The 9982-nt window shown below is 46.3% G+C and overlaps 1 protein-coding gene across 1 annotated transcript; it reads left to right on the top strand.

Annotated features, from left to right (window-relative positions):
• Positions 1–2501: 2501 nt before the first annotated feature.
• Positions 2502–9725, top strand: LOC131827244 (endogenous retrovirus group K member 113 Env polyprotein-like). Its single transcript, XM_059167468.1, has 2 exons — positions 2502–2620; positions 7889–9725. Exon 2 carries the CDS (start codon positions 7890–7892, stop codon positions 9723–9725), a length of 1836 nt encoding a protein of 611 aa, XP_059023451.1. The 5' UTR covers positions 2502–2620; position 7889.
• The last annotated feature ends 257 nt before the right edge of the window (positions 9726–9982 follow it).

Raw genomic sequence — 9982 nt, 5'->3', positions numbered from 1 at the left:
TGCTCCTGCTCCCTCTGGCTTGTCATGCTTGCTCTCTCTCTCAATCTCAAGTAAATAAATAAATAAAATCTTTAAAAAAGGTCACAGAATCAAGAGCACCTGCAACCCAATGGGTTTTTCTCTCCTTAAATACTAGAGCTACATTAACAATTGAAAAGTTCACTCAGCTAGTCCTCTGTTTGGTTTTCATTGTTAACTGTCTGAATATGAGAAACAACTGCATCAAGCATTGAATTTTTCGCATTGTTTCCAGTGCTAGTTCAGGTTACAATCTCAGATACATTTGACTAAATCGTGAGCCGTGTACATTTTATTGGGTTATTGTTTATGCTCTGCTTTGTGTCGGAAAGACTCTAACACCGTTTTTTTTCTTTTTTTCAATAACTGGTAAAATAAAATTTTAAAAATCTATAAAAATAATCCCTGTAAATCTAATTGTAATTTATTTTGACGCTTATTACCAGATCAATGATGTGTTCTGGCAAATCTTTGATCCCAAGATGAATCAAAGTCACATTTGAAATGAGACAAATTTTTAAAATTGATTTAGAATGTGTTCTGTTATTAAGAAATCGTCATCATAATACATGGAAATAAAGCTATGACTACGTATGTAAACTACCTTAACATCGATATTGAGAGCAAGTCTCTGGTGTCAGAGGCAGAGTTCTGGAGCACTTGCACAGACTACAGCCCATAGTAGCAAGTAATCTGGAAAAAATCGCTCTTCTCTGCCATCAGTTACCACGTCTATAGAAGGTGGATAGTAAGTGAAGACTTACAGTATCCTGAGGAACACTTTTTTTTTTTTTAAGATTTTATTTATTTATTTGACAGAGAGATCACCAGTAGGCAGAGAGGCAGGCAGGGGCGGGGGGGGGGGAGGGGAAGCAGGCTCCCTGCTGAGCAGAAGCCCCAAGCCATATGTGGCTCCATCCCAGGACCCTGAGATCAAGATCTGAGCCGGAGGCAGAGGCTTAATCCACTGAGACACCCAGGCACCCCATGAGCAACATTTTTTGAGACCATTCTCTCTTTTTTTTTTTTTTTAATTTTTTATTTTTTATAAACATATATTTTTATCCCCAGGGGTACAGGTCTGTGAATTACCAGGTTTACACACTTCACAGCACTCACCAAAGCACATACCCTCCCCAATGTCCATAATCCCACCCCGTTCTCCCAACCCCCCTCCCCCCAGCAACCCTCAGTTTGTTTTGTGAGATTAAGAGTCACTTATGGTTTGTCTCCCTCCCAATCCCATCTTGTTTCATTGATTCTTCTCCTACCCACTTAAGCCCCCATGTTGCATCACCACTTCCTCATATCAGGGAGATCATATGATAGTTGTCTTTCTCTGCTTGACTTATTTCGCTAAGCATGATACGCTCTAGTTCCATCCATGTTGTCGCAAATGGCAAGATTTCATTTCTTTTGATGGCTGCATAGTATTCCATTGTGTATATATACCACATCTTCTTGATCCATTCATCTGTTGATGGACATCTAGGTTCTTTCCATAGTTTGGCTATTGTGGACATTGCTGTTATAAACATTCGGGTGCATGTGTCCCTTTGGATCACTACGTTTGTATCTTTAGGGTAAATACCCAATAGTGCAATTGCTGGGTCATAGGGCAGTTCTATTTTCAACATTTTGAGGAACCTCCATGCTGTTTTCCAGAGTGGCTGCACCAGCTTGCATTCCCACCAACAGTGTAGGAGGGTTCCCCTTTCTCCGCATCCTCGCCAGCATCTGTCATTTCCTGTCTTGTTGATTTTAGCCATTCTGATTGGTGTGAGGTGATATCTCATTGTGGTTTTGATTTGTATTTCCCTGATGCCGAGTGATATGGAGCACTTTTTCATGTGTCTGTTGGCCATCTGGATGTCTTCTTTGCAGAAATGTCTGTTCATGTCCTCTGCCCATTTCTTGATTGGATTATTTGTTCTTTGGGTGTTGAGTTTGCTAAGTTCTTTATAGATTCTGGACACTAGTCCTTTATCTGATATGTCGTTTGCAAATATCTTCTCCCATTCTGTCAGTTGTCTTTTGATTTTGTTAACTGTTTCCTTTGCTGTGCAAAAGCTTTTGATCTTGATGAAATCCCAATAGTTCATTTTTTCCATTTCTTCCCTTGCCTTTTGCGTTGTTCCTAGGAAGATGTTGCTGCGGCAGAGGTCGAAGAGGTTGCTGCCCGTGTTCTCTGTGGAGAGCCATCCAGCAGATGCAAGGAGTCACGTAGACGGGAGTGCCTGAAGGTTGAGGAAATGAGAATGATTGGTTTAGGAGGATGTGGGCGCGCTCGTGGCCGGCGCGTGAACAGCACTAGGAGCCAAGAGATAAACGCATGATCACTGCTAGAGAACAATAGAATCCTGCACGGTTACATAAGAGCGCACGAGGACGCTGCATGCACAGCACTCTGATTGGGCGGAAAGGGGGGCGTACACACGTGAATATATACTGCTGTAAATGCTTGGTTCGGGGGGTCCCGGTGAAGAAATAATAAAAGAAGCTTGCCACTCACCTCGTCTGCGGGTCGTTCTTGTGGGCCGAGAGTGACAACTGGTGCCGAAACCCGGGACCTCCCACCTTTAAACGCAGAACGAGGATCGAGGTAAGAGCAATGATAAGGTAAAGTGTGCAAGTGCACTGCACCCATTTCTGTCAGTTGACAGGCCTGTCTAGCGGCAGGGACGCTCCCCGCAGCCGTCGAAAGTACGACCGGCGCGTAGGGACGATAGAAGTAAGTTTCTCCCGGAATGGGGAACGAGATCTCCAGATATAAGATGGAGAGTCCGCTGAAGGACGTTCTTAAGGCGAATGGTACCCCTTTAAAGACGAAAACGGCCCGTACCTTCTTAAGGGAAGTAGCTGAGATAGCTCCCTGGTTCATAGATGAAGGGCTTTTAAATATACCTCAATGGGAGCACTTAGGGGAAGACTTGAAACGCTGCCCATCGGTAACCTCGGGAACTCTTGCCGTTTGGTCATTGGTAAGGGTGTGCCTACAGTCCACTAGAGAGCCATTGAGGCAGGCGGTGCAGCAGGGAGGAGAGGTTCTGGAACAAGTAAGGGAGGAATCTCGTAAGGGGTCCTCCAAGGATTCTGACCCTGGGAGTGAGAGCTCGGAGGGACTTTCAGATAGTGAGTTGCAAGAGATAGGGGAGAAGGAGGCCGGTGAGAAGAAGAAATCTCACAGTTTTCAGGCCCTTCAGGATTTAGAAAATATACGGCAACAGTTTGAGAGCAAGGAAACGGAGTTGCAGAAGGTATTAGAGGAGTTAAAAATGCAGAGGGAGGTCATGGCGCAGCTGAAAGCCGAAGCGCAGGCTGAAGCGGTGGCGCAGCCAGAATTGAAAGCGGAAGTCACTGATGTGGCACAGCTGGAATTGAAGGCGGATGTTGTGCCGCTTTCAAACCCCTCAGCGCCGCCCTGTGAGTGGCCCCCCCCCCCATCGGCCTAGCTGCGCCAAGACGTGTCATTGTTCAGAGTGTAGGGCACAAAGTTGGAGAGAGGTCCTTGATCTGAGCAAAGGGTTCTTTCCTGTTTTAGAAGATCAGAACCAGCAAAGATATCATCAGCCGCTGGACTTTAAATTAGTAAAACAGCTTAAGGAGGCAGTCAGTGCCTATGGACCTCAGGCTGCCTTTACAGTTTCCTTGGTGGAGTCGCTGGGGGCATTATTCCTTACACCTGAAGATTGGGCCAATCTTACTAGAGCAGTCTTAAGTGGAGGGCAATATTTAGAGTGGAAGATTCAAAATCAAGACAATTGCCAGGATACAGCACGGAGAAATGCAGCTGCAGATAACCCGCAGTGGGACCTGGACATGCTCACGGGTGCAGGGCCATATCTTGGGGCCCAGGCTCAAAGTGTTTATCCTCCTGCAGTATACCAGCAGATAGCTACAGCGGCTCTTAGAGCATGGAAAACCCTGAGAGGAGCAGGGGATTTGCATGGCCAATTGTCCAAAGTGTTGCAAGGGCCTAATGAGCCTTATGCGGATTTTGTGGATAGATTAATGCAAACCGCAGGTAGGATGTTTGGGGATGCAGACACGGCAATGCCGCTGATTAAACAATTGGCCTTTGAAAATGCTAATAAATGGTGTAGAGAAGCCATTAGACCATGGAGATCGAAGGACCTTTCAGCCTATATTAAAGTTTGTAGGGATATAACTGGGCCTACCATCCAGGGACAAGTTATGGCGGCAGCATTTGCACAAGCTATGCAGGGTAAAGGAGGGGTTGGTGTCAAGGGCTGCTTTCATTGTGGTCGCGAAGGCCATCTAAAAAGGGACTGTCCACAGCGCGGAACTCAAATTGGAAGGGTACCCCCTTCCAAGTCGCCGGGGGGCCCTAAACCTCACCTTTGCCCACGATGTAGGAAAGGGAATCACTGGGCACATGAGTGTCGGTCTGTGGCTGATATCGAGGGAAATTCGTTGCCACCAAATAATTGGGGAAATTCAAAAAACGGGAGGCAGGGCCCCACCCCCCGGGGCCCGAATCAACTATACGGGGTGGCAATGTCTCTACCTACCAAGCCACGATGGACTTTCCCACCTTCCGATCAGGGGAGTCAATCCACGCAGGGCCCAGGAGAGCCACGACAGGTTCCGCTGGACTTGACGTCTGTGCCACCACCCGAATGGTCCTAACGCCTGAAATGGGAGTGCAGGCCGTGCCATCTGACCTGCATGGAGGGCCTCCGAAAGGAACGGTGGGGCTCCTCCTTGGTAGGAGCTCCTCCACTATGCGGGGACTTCAGGTTCACCCGGGAGTCATTGACCCCGATTTTGAAGGGGAGGTTAAGATTCTGGTTTCTTCCCCAAGGGGTATCAACATTATAAATCCAGGGGATAGGATCGCACAGCTCCTAATATTACCTAGCAATCATGACAAATATTCCTCCACAGGCCAGGCGAGGAAGGGTGGCCTAGGATCCACAGGATCTTCTCTCGCGTGCCTTACTTTGAACATGAAAGAGAGGCCTATGCTTAAATTGAAAATCAGAGGAAAACCTTTCTGGGGGCTCCTAGATACGGGAGCAGATAAAAGTATTATCAATCATCTAGATTGGCCTAAAGCTTGGGCCCTAGTTAAGGCTAATCAAACCCTCCGAGGATTAGGAATAGCTACCAGTCCAGATATTAGTGCCGCGTCCTTAGATTGGGAAGATGAGGAGGGACATAAAGGCATTTTCCAACCGTATGTTTGTGCCACCCCCGTTTCTCTGTGGGGACGCGATGTGCTGGAGCAAATGGATATTAGGCTTACTACTGAAAAACTGTATAGTGAGGCCTCCCAAACCATAATGAGAAACATGGGATATAAGCCTGGCCAGGGCCTTGGAGCCAAGGGCCAAGGAGATCCCGATCTCCCTTCCATGGGAAGTCAGGGTTTTTCCTAGCGGCCACTGAGGCAATTCGAATAACTTGGAAACAACAGGAGCCGCGCTGGGTGCCTCAGTGGCCTTTAACAAAAGATAAGCTACAAGCGGCAAGGGAATTAGTTCAAGAACAACTTAAAGCAGGACACATTCAAGAGTCCACGTCTCCGTGGAATACTCCGATATTTGTAATAAAAAAGAAATCAGGCAAATGGCGATTGTTACATGACCTGCGACAAATCAATGATCAAATGCAGGTCATGGGACCCCTTCAGTTGGGACTCCAAGTCGTGACAGCATTGCCCAAAAATTGGCCCTCTATCATAATAGATATCAAAGACTGCTTCTTCTCCATTCCTCTACACCCTGTGGATATGGAGCGCTTTGCTTTTACTCTGCCATCCATTAATCATGCTGAGCCAGATCAAAGATATGAATGGAAAGTGCTCCCTCAAGGGATGGCTAATAGCCCCACCTTATGTCAATTGTATGTGAGTCGAGCATTGGAACCTTTTCGAAAGGCATTTCCAAACTTACTTTGTTATCACTATATGGATGACATCCTGATCTGTGGGCCGGATGAGAGGTCTCTGCCCTTGGCTCTAACCTTCCTACAGAAGCAATTGGCAGAGTGGGGACTAACTATATCCCCTGAAAAGATTCAGGCAGAGAGTCTACAGAAGTATCTCGGTCTGCAACTCTCTAAAACGACAGTAAAGCCTCAATTGGTTCAAATCCGTAAAGATCGCCTACATACATTAAATGATTTCCAAAAGCTTTTAGGAGATATTAATTGGATCCGGCCATACATAAAAATCACTACAGCAGAATTAAAACCCTTATTTGATATCCTGCCTGGAGATCCTAGATTAGACTCCCCAAGAACTCTTACCCCAGCTGCCATTAGATCATTACAATTGGTTGAAAGTAGACTAGCCTTAACAGCAGCGGATAGATGCGACCCGGAAAAGCCTATACATGCCGTAGTTATCCCGTCCCCTGGATCACCCACAGGAGCACTATGGCAGGGAGGACCCCTGTTATGGATTTACCTGCCCCATAATCTTAGCCGTGTCATCACCCCGTATGCTACAGCTGTAGCTCTGATAGCAAGCAAAATATTCAAAGCTAGCATACAGGTCCTCGGGAGACTGCCCGATGCATGTATAGTCCCTTATGACAAAACCCAAGTGAACATTCTAATACATGAAAATGATGATTGGGCCATTTTGACGATTGCTTATCCTGTCGCATTTGATAATCATTATCCCTCACACCCCCTAATTGGATTTTACAAAAATACACCCCTCATATGGCCTAAATCCTGCCGATTAGAGCCATTGGTTGATGCCCTCACGGTGTTTACAGATGGTAGCAAATCTGGAACTGGTGCCTATGTGGTGGAAGGAGAGGTAGTTCCAGTTGTTGTGCCATCAACCTCAGCTCAAAGAACAGAATTATTGGTAATTATGTGTGTTTTACAAAGGTTTCAAAATCAGCCTATCAATATTATTTCAGATAGTAAATATGCAGTTGTAGCTACCAGATCTGTTGAGACTGCTATTATCTCAACCAGTCAATCAGAAATTTCCTCCCTGCTGATTGAATTGCAAGACCTCATTCTCGCTGGAGGTGCTCCTTTTTATATCGGACATCTTAGAGCACACTCAGACCTCCCAGGGCCTATAGCTGAAGGAAACCATATAGCTGACATGGCTGCACGCTTTCATGTCTGTAGCGCCTTGAAGGACGCGAAAACCTATCATCAAAGATGGCATGTCAATGCCCAGACTTTAAAGATGCGCTTTAACATCTCAAGAGCTGACGCACGAGACATCGTGAAATCTTGTGGTAATTGTGTAACACATTTGCCTATGCCCTCCCTAGGAGTGAATCCCAAAGGGCTCTTACCTAATCATCTATGGCAGATGGATGTAACACATGTCCCTTCCTTCGGACGACAAAGATACGTCCATTTAAGTGTAGACACTTGCTCGGGAATTGTTAGCGCGACCCCCTTACGAGGGGAAAATGTCAAAAATGTGATGTCCCATTGCCTGCGCAGCTTTGCCTGCTGGGGAGTACCAAAGCATTTAAAAACAGAGAATGCCCCTGCTTACACTTCTGCAAGCTTTCGCAGCTTCATGGCCTGCTACAATATCCAACATGTTACCGGCATACCTTATAATCCTCGAGGCCAGGGCATAGTGGAACGTGCACACCTGACCTTTAAAACTACTTTGCAAAAAATACAAAAAGGGGGAATTGGAGAGGAGTATTGTATACCCAATGACCTCACCAATTTGGTTACCTTTATTTTAAATTTTCTCACAATTGACAAGGATGGCACTTCGGCCGCGGAACGTCATTGGGGTCAACAGAAAATGCAGCAATCTATGGTGAAATGGAAAGATGTCCTTACTGGCTTATGGAAGGGACCTGACCCGGTGCTTAGGTGGCACCGAGGTTCCCTCTGTGTTTTCCCACAGGATGCGCCTGCTCCACTCTGGGTGCCGGAACGCCTCACCAGGCTGGTGGCCGTGGAACCTGTGGAGGATGCTGGTGATGATGATGATGGCGACGACGACTGTCCTGCAGCCTGTTCCCATGAAGGCGGAGCCGGTTCAACTGTGGCCGAGACAAGAGACTGCCCAGCTTCAGGCCCTTCTTCAGATGGCTCAACATAGAATGCATTCTTCTCACCCAAACTCATGTTTGCTACTGATGCTTATTTCTATGCAAGTGTTGGCAGCCCAGGGCTCATTATATTGGGCATACGTCCCCGATCCACCCCTGTTACAGCCCGTGGGTTGGGACGTGAGTTCTATTCCTGTATATGTTAATGATACTGTCTTGTTAGGCCCTCCCTCTTCTGTTCACCTTCGGCCACAGCAGGCTGCCATATCTTACAAGGGCTATTCTGATGTATACCCCATATGTTTTGCGATGAAGCGCACAATACCACGCTGTTTAAGTGTTTCCCCGCAATCTAATTATGGTAGTTATAGTGATGTAAGTATAGCTGGTCTTGACACCACTTACAGCACCATAGTGACTTCTGGTATAGCCCCACGGGATATTCCACTTTGTGCAGCTAACTTAAGTATAGCTAAGGGGATTGGAGTGCCCTGGAGGCTCTGCTTAGGACAAAACGCTACTAAGTACTCATTAGAAGATAGGTTTGAGCTTTGGGATTGGGGGCCTATAATAACTTCTGGATGTCCTGAATGCCGTCCGAAAATACCCCCAGTCCTCACTCCTCAACGTGGCTATCCGGTACAAACTGAGATTTGGAAACTTATTGCCGCCTTTGGAGGCGCCATCCTTTATGTCTCACAATCCAGTAATGCTAAGACTATATTTGGTTATGAGACTATTGGGCAATCATTCAGATACCCCCAAGCCTGCGTGCCCCATCCATTCATGCTGGTTGTAGGAAACCTTACAGTAAAAAAGGAAAAGGCCACCTATCATTTTTCTTGTTATAACTGTACCCTAACCAACTGTATTCGAGGAGTACCACCAGGCGATGGAGTATTAGTGGTAAAACAGCCTCCATTCATCATGATCCCAGTTAATATCTCCAAACCATGGTATTCTAACCCTGGTTTGGAGCTGTGGGAGCGTGTGCAGGCTGCCCTAAGCCGGCCTCGGCGAGAGATAGGGTTGTTGGTGCTTGGAATAGTCTCGTTAATAACCTTAATTGCGACAGCCGTAACGGCGTCGGTATCCCTTGCTCAAGCGGTGCACTCTGCGGATACGGTAGATCAGCTTGCACATAATACATCAATAGTGATGGGGACTCAAGAAAACATAGATAAGAGGATTGAAACCCGGTTAAATATACTATATGATACTGTTAGATTTCTAGGGGAAGAAATTCAAAGTTTAAAATTGCGCACCAAAATCCGGTGCCATAGTGATTACCACTGGATTTGTGTAACTCCTAAAGAGTATAATATCTCTGAGACCTCCTGGGATCGAGTACAGCGCCATCTTGAGGGGATATGGTCAAATTCTAATCTGTCCCTCGATCTCTTGCAACTGCATCAAGAAATTATGGAGATAGAAGAAGCTCCTCATGCCAAGCTAACTGTTGCTCAGCTTGCTGAAAACTTTGTAAGCTCTTTGTTTTCTCACTTCCCTTCCCTGACACACGCATGGTATGTTGTAGGAACAATTATAGGAGTGTTAGTGGTAATTGTTCTTTTCATGTGCCTCTTGCCTTGTGCGGTTAAAATCATACTCGCAGAAGTTTATAAGCTAAGAGCCATCATACGTAGCCATCAGCTAATCAACCGCGGTGAGCTCAGAATGTCACCTTGAATGCCACTCAGGTATCTCTTGGCTCCATCAGTGATTCATTTAGTATGTTATAACAATCAGTTTCATTCCTCAAAAACTAGGCAGGCATACGAGCCTTGATGATTCCGGCTCAAATACTCCTTCTAAAATGCATCTGCAAACTTGTATGACAACAATGACTACAGCAACGGGCTTTGGTCTAAGCCATGATGGCTCAGGAGGCTGGTACCTCCCTTTCTCCCCCAAGATATGGCTTAGTATGCTGGATCGGTAGTCAA

This window comes from Mustela lutreola, chromosome 1, assembly GCF_030435805.1.
Source record: "Mustela lutreola isolate mMusLut2 chromosome 1, mMusLut2.pri, whole genome shotgun sequence".
NCBI classification, from domain to species: Eukaryota; Metazoa; Chordata; class Mammalia; order Carnivora; family Mustelidae; genus Mustela; species Mustela lutreola.
The sequence above is the reverse complement of the archived record's forward strand: the minus strand, read 5'-3'. Positions and strand labels throughout refer to the sequence as shown.

Excerpts from the sequence above, each read along its gene's own strand:
- LOC131827244 (XM_059167468.1), top strand. The coding sequence starts at position 7,890 with ATGCGCCTGCTCCACTCTGGGTGCCGGAACGCCTCACCAGGCTGGTGG.